At 38.9% G+C, this 17,069-nt stretch overlaps 1 protein-coding gene across 1 annotated transcript in view; it reads left to right on the top strand.

The window, feature by feature from the left end:
• Nucleotides 1–16,863, top strand: part of ESRP2 (epithelial splicing regulatory protein 2) — a 43,686-nt gene extending 26,823 nt beyond the window's left edge. Inside the window, exons 11-15 of the mRNA XM_071440426.1 lie at nucleotides 963–1,184; nucleotides 2,457–2,655; nucleotides 3,898–4,093; nucleotides 5,113–5,296; nucleotides 15,506–16,863. Of these exons, the coding sequence (XP_071296527.1) occupies nucleotides 963–1,184; nucleotides 2,457–2,655; nucleotides 3,898–4,093; nucleotides 5,113–5,296; nucleotides 15,506–15,664 (960 nt within the window). The 3' untranslated portion in view covers nucleotides 15,665–16,863. The remainder of the gene's footprint in view (nucleotides 1–962; nucleotides 1,185–2,456; nucleotides 2,656–3,897; nucleotides 4,094–5,112; nucleotides 5,297–15,505) is intronic.
• The last annotated feature ends 206 nt before the right edge of the window (nucleotides 16,864–17,069 follow it).

Genomic DNA, 17,069 nt, shown 5'->3' with positions numbered 1-17,069 from the left:
TTTAGGGAGACCTGGATATAACTTACATTCTACCAAAATGTCATTACTTCTTCCTCTATGACAGCTGTCTAGGCTGACACACAAACTTTTTTGCTGCCTGGGCAAGAAATTATTTTTTAGGACATTACAGGCTACTTGTTTGAATAATTACAAGAAGTAAAGCCAGGCCTCATCTATTTAATGTTAGTACAAAGTAATTGAAACAACTGAGAGAGATTTCTGTCCTGAAATGCATTACAAGGAGATTCTTGAAATAAACTCCCTAAGCCGAATCACTTTTAGCAAAACTAAAGCTTTTTGACCTGTTTTTTAGAAGCTCTTTCAGTAGAATGTGTTTATTTTTGATAATCATCAGTAAAAATGGTTTCCAGCAGTAAGCCCCTACATGTGTCATATGTTCCCTTTGTCATTTGGAAATGAGTCAAGAGAAAATGTTGAGATCAAAGTCTTCTATATTCTTATCTTTAATTTTTATTTTCTCCTCAGAAAATCTGTACTTGGAGATGAGCACCGGGGTTAAACAAATAAGCACCCTCACTTAACCAATCGGGTTTTAGAATAAATTAAAATTAGTGCTTTCACTTACTAGCTATTTCAGGTCTCAGTTCTTTTAAAATGACTGGTTTTAATTTACCCTGATTTACCTAAGAACTGTATGTGGCAATACTGGTTTATTAGCACAGATGTGATTTCAGATGTTTCTTTTTGAGGTACTATACACAGTAATTGACTTTTAACTTTTTTATATTGACATGAGAAAAGTCTGTTATTGAGGTCTGGCAAATTGAATTTGTTAGCCTTCCCCTCTCTTTTTCTGAGTTTAAAACTTTCAAATGCCCAACAGGAAAGAAACTGCAGTAACTTAGTGTAAGAAGGGTTTGTTGGAAATAGTATTGTGAGAACTGCTCTATGCTCAGACAGATGATTGTAAATCTGCATTGCTGTGGGTTTTTTGCCAACAGGTACTTAATAGATACATGTCAACACCTCTTATTCCAACCCTTCCAACTCCCATCATTCCGGTCATGCCCCCTCCGTACACCATCGCCACGGGCAGCGTCCGCGACTGCGTGCGGCTCAGGGGCCTTCCCTACACTGCTGGCATTGATGACATCTTGGAATTTATGGGAGATGCCACAGGGGATATCAAGCCCCATGGAGTTCACATGGTCCTTAATCAGCAGGTAACAGCATTTTGCATGGGAGGAGTAACTTTGCATTGACATTGGTTTGAAGTCAGGGCAGCTTACCTTATCTTGGCTTTAGTCTTCTCCAGCCCTGGGAAAATGTAATGTTCTCTTCATCTGTCTTTGCTTCATTTCTCTTCCCCTTTTACATACACCCTTGCTTTTCTCTCTCTGTATGTATATATGGACCAGCCTGGGGAAGATGAACCTTGTTCTTTAAATGATAACTTTATCCTGAAGGCTGTTTTCAGACAGAGGCTGGAGATACATTACAGAAATCTCTCCTTTAGATGGCATAGCTGCTCTGTCAACTTCAGGGTTCCTGCTGTGTTGTTTGAGTGCTCTTTATGTCAAAATGAGCTTTTTCTAACTTGATTAGCAGTTGCTCAGGCTTAAAAGAGAGTAGATAACTAAAAATTGTGGTTTGGGTGTATTTTAATGATGTGATCATAGACATATATTTTCCCCATTGTCTTGTGTTAAAAGTAAGCTCTTAATGACAGAAATACTGAGGTATTAAAGAAAACAAATGAGAGATCTACTATATTCGTTTAGGAGTTTTTTTTGTGTGTGTGTATTTTTTTGGTGAAGAAAGTTTTTGTATTTTATACAGATAGGTATATCTGTCAGATTGCAGAAAATCAGGCCTGGAAATCAACTTCCAATGCAGCTATGGACTTTACTAAAGGATCTGGAACTTTATGCTGCTGTACTATTACCTCGAAAGCAGTTGTAGGGAAGGCAAAACCAGGATCTTCCTAGAGCTTCACAGCAAAAGAATAAGAGACAATGTGAATAAACTACATCCAAAAAACCCCATTCCAGTTGATGGAAAAGGGAAAAAATAAAACTGCAATGAGAAATTAGCTAAGCACCTGAACAGATTCCCAGAGGTGATATGGAACCTTCACCCCTGGAGATGCTCAGATTTCAAGTGGAGAAGGCCATGAGTGGCCTGACGTAAATTGAAAGTTAGTCCTGCTTTGAACAGCTTTTGGATGGGAGACCTCCACATTTTTTTCCATGCTACATGATTCTGTTTTTTTCTGCAGAGGACTGAAGTAGCATTGTATTAACTGGGCACTTGTTGCATGAGTCTTGATTTTTCTGCTCCTAAATTGAATTGTTGAGTTGTGAGTCATTTGTGGCAGAAAAGGAATAAGGATACAGGCTTTCAGTAGATGTTTGATCTTAGTCCTTTCTGCATTTCTTGTGATCTGGGAGATTTCATAACAGATTGACTTACAATTACTTCCCTGCCTCCCCTAGGGACGACCGTCAGGTGATGCTTTTATCCAGATGAAATCTGCTGACAAAGCCTTTATGGTGGCTCAAAAATGTCACAAAAAAATGATGAAGGACCGTTATGTGGAAGTATTCCAGTGTTCTGGAGAGGAGATGAACTTTGTTTTAATGGGTGGCACTTTAAATCGTAGTGGCTTATCCCCACCGCCATGTAAGTTACCATGTAAGTCTCCAATTCTTCTGCTCTCTGCTGCTAAAGGCTGATATGTGGTAGGTGCTGAAGCTTTGTGGCCTTTCACCTTTTGACTCGGGTTTTGCCATGATCAATAATCATCCATCTGTGTACATGCTAAGATTGATATTGTTCCCTTTGGGCAATAATGGGACTGATCAGAGGCATTTTTATTGTATTTTCGGCGGTGAGTAGAGGGCAGCAAGGCCTTGCCAGTGAAATTGTTGCACACTTTGCTTTTTATGGGTGTACTGTTCTTCTGAGCTCTGCAGTAGACTTGCCTGTAGTGAAACCTACTTGGAATGAGAGGGATTTTTAAAATGGGGAGTTGTTCTATATTCCAGCTGCCGATGAGTGCTCTTGCTATCTTGCCTCAGAGCATTCAGAAGGTACTCTTTGGGCTTATTTTTGAAGGAAAACACCCACTGGGATGATATACTAACCAACCATAGAGTGGTGAAGTTGGATGGCTTTTAATTTTTTTATTTTAAGATTACAGTGAACCTTATTGAGGAGCTATAATGGAATTTTACTGTATTGTTCTAATTAGTCTCACTACCAAATCACAAAGCAGATACTGATGTGTATTTGCAAAATATTAAAAAGCTGCCAAATATAGTATATAAAACCAATTTGACTGCACACCAAGCCAAGTTTATTGTTCCTGTACAAATTAGGTATTTGTTCATCAAAATCCATCAGACTAGTGATCTAGTGGGGAATTCTCCCTTCCATTTGCTATATCCTAAAAATACTTTTTGAAGTCTCAGGAAGCTTATACATGAAGTCTCATGGTCAGTAGTTATGGATGCCCATGTGTGCACCCATGTGGATGCCCAAGCACTATTATGGTGCTTTTGTCCCACAGAGTACAACTTCTGTTAGAAAACACCAGGGTGTGTTGGTGTGCACGCCTGCTTTCTCTATGCACATGGCTTTATGCTTTCTTTTATTAACTCTGAAGTTCCCTACTTTCCATTTACATATAGACAAAGCTGCTCAGATCTAGGAGCTGTGAACTCTCAGGAATTACTCATTCCAAATGAACCCTGGTTGTTATTCATGGCAATGTAGCAAAGGTCTCCAGGGGAGAGGCTAGAGAGCAGTCTTTGCTCAAGTGTTTATCAATCATGCCCAGATGGTTTTAATCACATTGCCCTAGGGGGGGAGTTACTCATCTGAGACTTCTCCATTCTGATTGCTTTTTGTTGCTGTGTCCTGGTTTGGTTTTAGGTCTTTCTCCACCAGCTTATGCTGCTTTCCAAACAGCAGCTGTGATCCCAGCAGAGGCAGCAGCCCTTTACCAGCCACAAGCCCTCCTACCATCCACCAGGACGCCCCAGGCCTCTGCAGCTGCTCCTCCAACTGTTACCTACTACCCAGCCCAGGCTGCTCAGCTCTACATGAACTACACAGCTTACTATCCCAGGTAACCCCGAGATTTCACTGCTCCTCTTGACCTTTCATCCCAGTGCAGTAGGTGACTCTGTGGTCACCTGTGAACACCTTTTAAATTTGCACTTCTAGTGTAGGTAGTTCTGGGAACATAATGTTCAGCAACAGAGGCAGAAACCATTTTAACTGTTTCTCTGTAACCTTGTAAGGGCGTTCATCTCTGTAGGTTCTGCTTGAATCTCATGATAATGTTGGCCAAAAAGGGGTTTTTTGGCACTGACGCAATGTCACCAAGGCAGTTCTATTTCTCGGCCAGAAGAGAAAGAAGCTGTGTCAATCCACACCTCTACCCTCACCTCTTAGTTTGTTCTTTTACTTACAATACTGTTTTCATTCTGAAAGACTCATCATAGGTGTGTACTAGGTTTGATTTTGTACATCAGTGAGACCAAAGAACATTTTTACATGTGAAAGCAAATCTCCACCTTTTCCCTTCCACAGATGGTATCAGCATGAGTCACTGAAGTCTGGTACAGGGGTTGTGGGGAAATAGCTTGTTCACTGATAGCTCCTAGGCTTGTGTGACACTTGCTAGCTTGAGTATCTGGCAATTTGCTAAATAGGCCCTGACCAGAGATGGAGATGCTAATTACTCACTATTTTGTGGCTCAGAAGTGCCAGATTAGGGTGTTTTCCTCCTTTTCATATTATGGCACACCCCTCCCCTTTATTTCTTTGTGTTTTCATTAACGATCTTAGAACAAGTCATCTGCAGCTACTTTTCCTACTCCCCTGTGAAATAACAAATGCCACTCCTTATGTCTTTAACTACAAATGTTAGCCATTTTGCCTTCCCTCCCTTGTCTAAAAATAGATCATGAGAGCCTAAGAGAAATTAAGAAAGTCCACAAAACAATCCACATCGGGACTCTCTGTTTTTCTGTAGTATTTCGATTATTTTTCAAATCTAAGTTTTTGGTTTCATCTTTGCCTATTCTTAGTAGAACCAGTTACTGGTTTTTGTAACAATTTTGCTCCCTCTCTCTCTTTCAGCCCTCCAGTATCTCCTACCACGGTGGGGTACATTGCAGCTCCCCCAGGAGCTGTGGCAGCTGCTGCCGCTGCCACTGCCACCCACACTCCCATCCTGCCCCAGCCTGGAGCCTTGGTCCGGATGCAGGGCTTGCCATATAACACAGGAATGAAGGAGATACTCAGTTTCTTCCAGGGGTACCAGGTTAGTATGCAGCCCTCTTCTTGAGACCTCTTTGGACCTCTGAGTTTTGATCAGTGGAGGCCAAACTGAGCCAGCAAGAGCTTTTGGAAACTGCAAGATGCTTGTTGTATATTTAACTGGCGGACTGAAGAGTACACAAAATTTGCCTTCCTTCTTATTAAATAAACAAATCCTGATCTGGAAGCAGTCATTTGGTGTCTGGATTTGGGGTTTGAGTTTGAAGAGCTCAGAGCCCCAGTGGGAGTGGGGCTTCCACAGGAAAGTGGGGGCTGCCAGAAGTTTTCGGTCCTGGGCTCTTGGTGGTGGGAGCCTTTTGGTAGGGTCAGTGTTTGACCTTCAACACTGAAAGTTTGCTGATTTCTAATACAGAGAGCTGTGAGCTGGGTTTGGTGACTTGCAAAAGGAGACACAGATGTCTTGGTCAAACATTGTTTCAGTTGCTAATAATTTTGGTTACAGGCAGGAGCATCTTTCATTAAAGCTGTATTACATTGCAAACTAAAGAAAATCTGTATTATCCATGCTGTCCATTTTGCCAGCAAATATACTATAGGTAAGGTCAGTCTGTATGGACTGATGGAATGCTCTCAGGTGATCAAACAGAAATTTATCTTCTTGATAAGTCTTAAAAAAAAAAAAAGGCACCAGCTATAAACACTGTTTTCCAGCAGCCCTTATTTGATGTCTTCTGCCTTTTGTCTCAGAGGATACAGTATGTCTATATCCATGGTTTGTCATGGCATATTTGCTAAAAGGAAAGGTAATTGAATATGAACTGGTGAGTATTTAACCCCTGTGGGTAACGGCACTTACACAGTACCAACTCTGCCCTTTTGGGTACTACTTGGAAGCTCTGACCTAAAATCCTCTTTATGGCTCTCAAACCACTGCAAGTGAACACATGATTTGTGTCAAAAGGCAGTAATATTTGTATGTTTGTCCTTCAACATTCTGGGATAACAGTGATATTGCAAGAGGTAATAGGAAACATTCAGGCATGGTATGTTTTCTTTCTTTATTTCTTTTTTTTTAACCTTTATATTTTTAGAGGACAATGAGCTTGAATTTGTTGAGCCAGATATCTGGTATGCAAATGAATGTAGACTGAGAACAGATGCTTAAATGTGTATGTTCCAAGTTTTGAGTATTTGGAAGATGCAATGCTCTACCTATTGTGTCTTCTCTTTGAACGTTACATTTATGTTTTGAAAGCAGTTCTGCATACTCAATTTTTCAGTGGATAAAGATTATCACATAAAAAGTGTGGTGAATTTTGACAAAGTAAAAAGAAACTGCATGTTGTATTTTAGGTCTTTTTGTTCCACAGATATTTCCAGAGTTCAAACCAAGTTCAGTTATTTGTGGCTTTCATGATACCCAGAGAAGTAATAAACATTCATCCTATTGTTTAGCCATCAATATTTTGCCTTTTAGTTGTTTTCTACTGCCTGGGGGTTTTGGTGGATAGATGGTGGATGTATTAAAACCTTAAGTATGGAAGCTTATTTGCTAAATTGAAATTCAGCTAGAAGTGTAACTGTACCTTTGAAAAATGTGGCCTGAACCTGTCCATGCATGAAACAGGTCAGTGACCACCTCTAGCACCTCTGCCTTATGTTAAATCTTCAGTTTAGTGAACCTGAACTTTGTGTCTCGTGCTCAGTTTGCTCTTCTCATTTCTGCGTTTGGAGACCAGTTCCTGGTGTTTGTATTGCGCAATTAAATGGTTATAGGAACAGAAATTTTGCCACAAGGTGAAACCTATATTCTGTTGCTGCAACCTCCTGTGATCACCAGTTACTGTTATTAAATTGGTCACCTCTTTGACTTCTTTAGAAGATGTTGTCCAAATGAGATCAGGTTCAAAATCTTATAAAGGAACCAGGAATTCTTTTGAATTGTTCTTGGAATCCCGCATGTGGTAATGCTAATTTTATACTCATTCATTCCTTCAGGGGAAAAAGAGATGGTGACTTACTGTAAAGGGACAATATTACATCTCTGGAGCAACAACTAATCTTTTTTTTTTTCTTTTTTCCCTCCCCTTTCTTCACATTGTTTTCTCATTTTCTGCTGCTGCCCAAGGATTTATTGCACGATGCTTCTGCTTGTTCATAAAGTGAGCCCTTAATAATAATCAGTGGTTTGGGCATGGTTTTAATCTGTGTACAGCTAATTGATGTTGCTATTCAATGGTCTTCAGTGTTGGTATTCTGGGAACCAGATTGGAGATGCTGAAATGGAAGGGTGATTTTTGTCTTTGTGTGTCCTTGTCTGGAAGGAACAGAGCTTAAGTTTTAGCTCTTGCTTTATTCTCCTCTGAATTTTTCCTTCAGGCTTCATGGGCTCTGTATATTGCATGTGTGCACATGTTGCTACTTAAGTGAAAGAACTTTTCATACCAGACCTGCCTCTTAAGAGATATCATGGGCTTCAACAAGCTGGTCTCAACATCAGTACATGCTTCTAAAAACAAATGATTTAAAAGTCTGCAGATCAGCATTTAAATTTTCATTTAATTTTATTAGTATTAGCCTCTTGTTTAGTGTTTCAGCAGCTCAATTTCTTTCTGTAGTTCTGTTTTCTTGGGGTTTTTTTTGCTGAAAATTCCTTCCAGCTTGCATGTATTTATTGTAACTTGGGTTAGGCAATTGAAAAACTTGGGAAGAATTTTAATAGTAAATCAGGGACATGGCAATTTTCCCCATCACCTTTCTGTAAAATATTGTAGTACACTGTAATCCTCAAAAGAGCTAATATTAGTACTCTCTCGTTCAGTAATTCACATTAAACTGCTTTTTAGTTGTAGTGTAAAGCAATAGGGCCATTGATTTGAGTTCAATTATGTGCTGGATACATAGCTAAGGGATAGCTAAAATCAACCACAAAATCCAAGCCAAAAAAAAACCACATTGAGGAAACAACAAACCCCGAAATAACCAAAACAACAACAAAACCCTCACCGTGCCATTCACCAGCTGCTCAGCAGATCCTGTCTCTGGGCTTTATGTTGAAGCGAGGGATCCATGGATGGGATTGTGAGGAGACTCTTCTGGAATTCAGAAAAGTAACTCATATTTTATATCATGGGGTGAAGTCTGGGGAAGAAGTGGTGCAAATATAGTAATAACATCCAGCAAAACTCCTCGGTGTTACTTCAGACCATCACTCTGCACAGCTGCAGAAGCAGTGAGAGAACTCCAGTAAATAATGATTGAACAGGGGTAGCAGTTGTGATGAATCTATGTGAAGTTTTTTACTGAAGTATTTTTATTTCTCTTTATTTGGTGTCTAAATACTTAATGGGTTTTACTATTTAGCCACTAAAGGAATCAATGTAAAATATTTTAGTCTCCAAATACTGGAGGCTCTTTTGGGGTAGGGTTCTCTTTCAGTTGTCTTTTTTGTTGTTGTTGTTTGGCTTGGTTTGGTTGTTTGTTTGATTTGGGTTTTGTGTGTGTTTGTGTGGGTTTTTGTTGGTGTGCAGTTTACAAAAAATTTTTTTCTGAGAATGCAAATAGTGGCAGGGTTGGTATCATGACAAGAGCTATTAGGTTAATGTAAAAGCAGATGCAGTTTAGCTGTGCCTGTGGTCTTAGCTGACCAAAAACCATTTCACAGCTGTTGTCTTGGCCAGGATTCAGCCTCCTTTTAGTAGTACTTGCCCAGTTTCTTGGAGGTTGGCATGAATGTGAAGTGAACTCATGCCTGCCTGGAAAAGACCCTGTGGATTAGTTCTTAGAAAGCAGATTTGCTATTTAGGTAAGTTGTGTGTAAGATTAGCAGTAAAAAACCAAACAAAAAAAAAAAAAAAAAAAAAAACAAAAAACAAAAAAAACCAAAAAAAACCAAAAAAAAAACCCCTACAAACTAGAAGATGACTAAGATTTAGGGGCCATGGTCACCATCTGAACTTTTTAAAAGCCCCCTGAATTTGCTGAAAAAGGCTGGGATGGAAATGTAAGAACTTCTTTGTGTATGTGTTTCTACATAAGAAAAGCATTAAATAAATAAATAAACAGTGTTCTTCAGAGACACAGAATTTAAGGCTTGCTGGTGGAGGGGAGGAGGGTGAGTTGTGGTTAAAACAGTAATAAGGAAGAGAAGGGAAGTGGATGGATGGCTACATTCCCAGGGCACTAACGACATTTCTCTGCTCTATCAGGACAACAGACTTCATTGTTGCTGACTTTTTAGGGATTAGGAGTTTCTTTCTCTGAAATGTGTGCTTAAACAAAGTATTCTCTATTTCCTTTAAGATCCTTTTGAAATCTGATTCTCTGCAGTCTGAGAGGGGGATACCCCATCATCTGTGTGCCAGTCCTAGGCATGGCACCCTCTGACTAGGGAAGGGAAAGGGGAAGTGGTAGAGGAAGAATTAATTCCCACTTACTGGGGTTGGAAGTCATCTGGCAATACAGACACTATTCCATGCTCACCCCCACACTCTCAGAATAGAGCACACTGCTTGTTTTGCTTTATTCCTAAATTTATCTCCCACCTGGAAACGTGGAGAAAGCATTGTGAGACTGGGACCAGTAAATTAGAGGTTACAGTTTCTGTCTGTTGCCTCCCACGCTTGAAGCAAGTGACTGAAGTGGCACCCTCTGTATTTTTGGAACAGGCATTACCTGTTTCAGTCTCTGATACACAGAAGGTTCAGGTGGTATCTCTTCCACACAGAATTCAGGTATTTGTGGGTGTCTGTATTGGCAGTCCTATGGTACAATTGACGTGCTTCTAGGGGCAAAGCCATTGTAGGGTATTTCTCCTGACTCTTGTGCTCAAGGTTGCAGTTACCTACCATCAAACCTGATTCTATATTCCAGGCTGAGTCTAGCTAGGCTTTTCTCCAGAGTCTGAGAGTTCTCTTTGGGAACTATTCTGTGACAAAGTTTATGGGCAGTTTGGGCAAGAATTGCAGCTGCCTTCCTGAGGTGGCCATTTTGCCCATGATGTTTTCCTTTTCTATCATTTGCTCCCGTTTTTTCCCAGTTGGAGTGTGTCTAAATATACTTTCCAGTTTCAATGCCAGGTTTGTTTTTTGGTGGTTTTTTTTTTTTTTTAGCAGTGGGTTATTTTCTCTAGATTGCTGTTTTTGTGCTGTTTTTAGACTGAGCTTTGAATATTCAATGTAGGAACTGCAAAAATGAAATGGAAATCAATGACTTACTGGTTAGTGACCTGGTTAAATCTGTGCACAGTCTGTGAGGGGAAGACAGTCCCATATTTCTCTCAGCAAGAGAAGTACAAAGATATAAAATAGGTTGAAGAAAAAGAAAATTCAAGGAGGATGTTTAGTGTATTACATCTTTATTAACCAGTTTACCCTTGGTTTGGTCCTGTGTGGTTGGATGCTCTTGCTTTGTTCTTATGGGTTCTGAAATGCAGACAGAATCAGAAAGATTCACAATCATGTGCTTACTCAGGCATGTTAGAGTAGTTTTCATTTTATTTGAAGAATTTACTGTCCTACAGCTTCTGTTTTAATTGACTGCAGTCTCTCACCTATCCTTGTGATTAGATGCTACTTCTATTTCTGGGTCTTTTGATGAATTTAGTTTTCTTCTTTCTTTCTCGCTTTCTTTAGGTCTTTGCCTAAGCTCTGACAACTCTTTACAGGATATTTTTATAACTTTCATATTTTCTACATTGTTTATTCCATTTCAAGTGTAACTTCTGAAATGCTGTCCCTTACAAGAGTAAGACTGTAGAGCTTTGCCTACTGTACATCTACTGATAATCTAAAGTATGTACTATCTTGAGACATTCTTTCCAAAGAGTAAACTTACATTTTGTAGATTTGTTTCAAGGGCAGGTCTGGGAACTCATAAATCTAATATTTGCACGGTCTGGTTGCCCTGGCAGAGACTATCTAGAAAATACTTCTTATATTTGTCTTTTACTGGGTTGGCATGGGTTTAGAATTCAGTAGTAAAATTCTGGGGGGTTCTTTTCTTTTGTGTTCTCTGGGCTCTTGGTTATTGCTTTCTGTGAAAGGTGTGTACAAGATGGTTGGTGTTTTTCTTTTCAACTTCCCTTTGGATGGATATGTGTTCTGTATGCCCAAATATGCCCCTTTTCTCCCTAAGCTGGCAGGAGACTTTTTGCATCATAGAAATATCAAAGGAAAGGCAGCACAGTGCATCTATATTGTGTGCATTTGGCAATCATCTAAAGCATTAGTCTGTTTGGGGAGAGACAGGAAACTCTTCTTGCCACTGAAAAGATATTCTACAACTCAGGTTATGCTAAAAACTATTGTCTTCTGGATTACAGGAACCACTCAAGTAATCTTCACAGCATGTGTAAGAATGCTCAGTCCCTTCCCAGGATATGTGATTTGGAAGGATTATGTGCTAAGAACAATATTTCATATTGATGTATTTCCTGACCATATATATTTGTACCAGGCCAGTAGTATGAGTGATTACTGTTCATATTCAGCATCTCAAAGAATTCTTAGATCTGATTCATATATGAGGGTTTTGTTCTAATTTGATAGTGTGACTATTCTGTGCAGTCATTATTTTTATTTTAGTATATTACTTCTACAAATCTGTCATGATGCAGTTACACTGTGCAGTTTATTTCATTTTCCAATGTAGAAATACACTACACTAGCATAAATGCTATTTTACCTTGTGAATGCATTCATGCTGGGGCATTGATTTTCTTTCATTACATCGGTGTAATCTATGGAGTACAAGTATTATCTGCAGCTTAAGTGTTTTTCACTCTTCCCTAGAGAAGCTGCACTTCATTTCCATGAGTGCATAAAAGATCTGAATGAGATCCATACAATTATTCTGATCCCTCACCTCAGTGTGCAGGCTGGAAGATGCTCATCTGTCCCAGTGAGAGCTATTGCTGGGTTTGTGATTGTGCTTATGAAAATGTAGGAGTTTGGTTACCTGGTGCTGCCATCTCATGAGTAGAAGGAAAAAAGGAGCACTTCATGGTCTGAGCTATTTCCCTTCCTTGATAAGGAGCAGTTCAAATACACAGTTTAGAACATTGCCCACAAACATTTACTTTATTTCTACAACCAGTAATGCAATTAATGTATGTTTTATCTTACATAAAAGTAGTTTCTGTCCAATTCAGTGTCTCCTGCCAGTTGTTACAGCTGATGCTTTTAATTGTGGTTGCAAATGATGGTCTGTGTGGCTTGCTGTGCCAGACTGTTCCTTCTCTTGCTGATTGTCCCATGTCACACTTGTACTGTAGTATGCACCTGATGACTACAATGGCCTAATTCAGCTGAGCGATCAAGCCAGGAGTGTGTTACAAGCACCGAAAGAGTGGGTCTGTTTGTAACTTTGTAACTTCTGAAGAAGGTAAGATGTGACTGCCAGAGCCTGGCTCTCTGGAGGTGAATGGGAAGGGAAAGAAGGGCTTGGTGCTACAGAGATCTTTGCTTGTGGCTTTCCCCCTTAGAAGCTTGCATTGGGATCCTGGTTTTAGTCTTCCTGCTTCAAAAATCGACTAACCCAAGGAAATGGGCTGGCTGTGATCTGTAGCTGCTGGGGCAGCAGTGGTGGAGGTAGTGATTGCCTGGTTCTGCTCAGATGGTGTGTTCAACTTCCAGAAGGGTTTGTTAATGCTTGTATCTCATGTGAACCTTTCAGTCCAGTATTTTTCTCTTAGTAAAGTCATAGAAGATTATTTTTTCTCCCTGGTATTGCTAGAAAGCACATACAAATGTGTGTGTGAAAACCCCCAGACCTCTGGCTGTGTCTTTTCTGTACCATATAACTGGCTAGAGATTAATATGTCTCCTTCTTGATCTCCCTAATGCAATGTGAACTATTACATTAGTTTTTCCAGAAGAGATTTTTTGGGTATAGTGACTTTCTAATGCAACTAACTAGGTTTGCCAACAGTAAATTTGCCTGCATTTTTTGGCCCTTACACATAGTTCTCAGAGAAATTTTGTTATGGCCTATGTGAACTACAAGATGCCACACTACTACTGTATTCCATTCAAAAGGCTACTGATTAGTTAGTACATTTTCTTTTTCCTTGAGAAAAAAACAGAACAACCTCTCAGTTTAAAGATGGCAGTCACATACTGTGCCTTGAGAGAATTACTTTCACAGACAAATGTACTTTCACTAACAATCATCAACTCAGTTGTTTTCAAATTAGTTGTTTTCTCATGTTGGATCTGTAGGGAGCAGATGGACTGCATGGTCTGGTGATTAACTGGAAAACCAGATCAGCAGCTGGTTTCTGCTAAGTATGACATGGAAACAGTCTTTGGCTAATTCATGGAGTAGCTCAGTCTGAATTCTAAGTGGTGTAAAGTAGTATTGTACAGGTACCACTGATAGAGAGTAAAAAAAAAAAACAAAATCCATGAAAAATATTTGTGTGAATCTGAGTCTAATTTTAAAACACACGTTTACATACAGAAAATCTATTTCTCTAGAATTATCTATAAATAAGAACTTAAACCCAGTATGTCTTAAAATGAAACTGAAGGGGTCCATTTAGCTCTTTAAATTAAATTGCTTGCAGAATGTGTAGACTTCTCTGCTAACTTTCTATGCAGCTCTCATAACATGAGTTTCTAGATCCCTACATTGGTATTACACCAATACTGCTATTTAAACGATGTTTTTAAAGCTCTCCTCTGTGCTCAGAGGTATAACTGTGTTCCATGTGTGTTTTCAGCTGACTCTGAGCTGAAATATTGAAGTTTTATTCTGGACTGATGGTAAATGGTTGATCCCATATGGATTAATAGCAAAGAGCTGGTTTAGAGCATCTTTTAGCTCAGATTTGCAGCTCAACCCAAGTTCTGTACAGCTTTCTCTTTGAGAGAGGTTTACTCTGAAATAAAACAAGATTGGTTCCAAACCATTAGTGGGCTTTAGAGATTATGTATTTTATCTGTTTTTTGATTTCTTTCTGCATGCTATTTCTTGACTAACTTTAGTTCTCTGAGAAGAAACGATAGAAAGTTTGTACTAACTGCCTTATGCATGGTTTTGGTTTTTAAAGTGTGTTGTGCTTATATTTTAAGAATAGTTTTACTGCCTGCTCAGTGTTTGGGTGAGTGAAGCTCTGGCATGCACTTGATTTATTTTCATATGTTTGAATGTAAAGGTGATATATGATATGATACATGAATGAAATGCTATTGGTAATAACTGAGACGTCTGCTGTTTCTTGTAGTATACCATGCACAAGTTCTACAGAAATGAAACACTTAAATATTTTAATCTTTTATAAACTCAAGAGAACATATGTCACATGAACATAACTTGAATTAATATTCATAAAACTTTTCCAGCATTGCTTTGTCTGACACTGTTTTTCAAAAAAACTAACCTTGTATGCTGAGCTTTTGATCCTTCAGTCTCTCATTGTGAAACTTCACTGAGATTCATTTCTGTCCAGCAACCTGGAGTTCAAACTTAGCTTGGAAGAATTTCCTGCATCTTATGGAAAATGAATGGGGTACAATAGGGCTGACTGTAGTCTACTTTGAACTCAGCAATTTGGAACTGCCTTTTAAGACTTTATGAGGGCAAATGCCCTCAAAAGTAGAAATCAACTCCAATGACTAAATAATCTTGTCTGCTAACCTGCTTTTCCTTAGCCTTGTTAAAATTACAATAAATATTTATTTAATTCAGTTTTGCACCAAATTTTACTTAATTGTTCTGGAAAATCTTCCTTGCACTATATACCTGTGTTGAGTTCAGCTCATTCTCCCAACACAGAACTCATACAGCTCTTTTATTTTTGGCATGTGTGTTGGGGTTTTTTTTTAAACTTTGTGTGTGAGTATTGACATGCATTAAAAGCCTTTGTCACTTGGCCAGTAGTCCCCATAGTACAAGAATTATTAGTGCCTGGATTTCTTGCTCCATTTACCTCCTATTAACATCTAACTCTCTCCTTTAATCTCAATTGCTTCTCTAGACAAATTTTTGCACAGAATTATGTCTACATTGCTATATTCAGCACTCCAGCAGAGTAAGAGCTGCTGCTGTTTGCTAAGCTAAAATTTCTTTTAATCTTTGATTCCTTCTCCTTCCCATTCTTAACTTTCAGAATGTTTTCACCATGGACACAGGAGTGGAGTGAGCCAGATGCACTAAAAAATGCACCAGCATTAAAAACTACATTTCCAGGTGTTGTTGCTGGTCTTAATAGTTTGGGTTTTTTTTATTTTTTCTTCTTGTACCATTGCAGCTCCAAGCAGATTCCATCCTCATGCTTTACAACTTTAGTGGGCAGCCCAGTGGCGAGGCGTTGGTGACTTTTCCAAGCCTGGATCTAGCTAAGCAAGCAGTGGCTGAGAGAAATGGGCAGCTCCTGGGCAGCCGCTGTGTGCAACTGTACCTGGTCTAACTGAACACTCTGGAGGATGAGGAAAGGATGCTGCACTCAACACCCTGCCTTCTGCAAAATAAGAAGTCTTCCCTTGCCACCCAGGCAGCAACAAATGTGCCTTTTCAGCATAACCTGTTGGAATGCAGCATGGTGCATGTCCTTTTTAATTTGAAAAATGGCGTCTCCTATGCCAAAGATAAAGTGAAACCAAAAATTGTGCAGTTAACTTACTTAATTTCTAAGGTACCTGTGTAAAAAGAAGCAAAGCTGCTCCTGGCATGTAGTTAATTCTGAAGACAGTCCAGTATCACTTCAGCTACCGCAGCCGCGGGCGAAAGTTACTCAGTAGCGTTTGAAGTGGAAAACGATGTTTGAGTCATTCAGATTCTTCTGTGTTTAGTTTTTAAGAGTTTACACTTGACAAAGTGTCTCGTTCTTGTAGAGTTTAAATGTCTTTAGAAAGGTCTTTTGGAATGCATGGCTTACCCAGTTCAAAGTGTAGATCATATTGATTTTTGTTTTGTTTTGTTCTTGACTGGAAAATATCAGGATGCTGGATCCTGAACCAATTGTGCTTTTTCATGTTTTCATTAGACATTGTTTTGCAAAAGCCATATTTGACCTTACCAGTGTACTGCTGCCAATGTGTAAAGCAAAAAAATAAAACCAACAGCATAACCAGAAAAATCCACTCTTCCCACCCTGCCCCTAACCCCATATTTTTAATCTCTACAGGACAAAAATGGCACATAAACCTGAGTACTAATAAGTTATATTTTTTTATTTAAGCATAATAGCTTTCAGATACTGTATTAAAGATTTTGCTCTAGTTTATGTGCATGCAATTTGTTTACATCTTTAAACTACTTTATTTGTATATTATGAAACAGCAAGATATGTTGAAATCTGAATTCTCTAGTGCATGCTTTTTTCTTTTTCCCTTGTGTGTATATACATAAGCTAGAAGTACTTTTACGTCATGTAGCATGTGTTTAAAAAAGGACATCTGCTGTAGAAGCACTAAATGACTTTGTTTTTACTGTGCCTTACTTCTAAATCATTCCAAGTGCAATACCAGCAGAGCAAAATGTAATGAATTCTGTTGTTGACATGTTCATGGATGTCTGAATTGATCTTTTTTTGTTAGTGTACAATTTGACTTGTACTTTAAAGAACTGAATGATGTATGCTTCTTTATATTACAATAAAAGAGATGCTTACAATGTGCATTGCCTTTTGAAAGTAACTTATGCTTTTCTTTAATGTATTTTCACAGAGCATCAGGCTTTGAGAAATATCCTTACACACTTTTCTCCTAGATTTAGATGAGCATTTGTACTTTGTGACATCTCTGTTTTTTGGGGAGTTGTGGTGGTTTTTTTGTGGTTTTGTGGGGTTTTTTTATTTTGTTTTTGTCGTTTTG

Source organism: Agelaius tricolor, unplaced genomic scaffold (assembly GCF_023055355.1).
Source record: "Agelaius tricolor isolate 1412-34295 unplaced genomic scaffold, bAgeTri1.0.p SCAF_15, whole genome shotgun sequence".
NCBI classification, from domain to species: Eukaryota; Metazoa; Chordata; class Aves; order Passeriformes; family Icteridae; genus Agelaius; species Agelaius tricolor.
The sequence above is the reverse complement of the archived record's forward strand: the minus strand, read 5'-3'. Positions and strand labels throughout refer to the sequence as shown.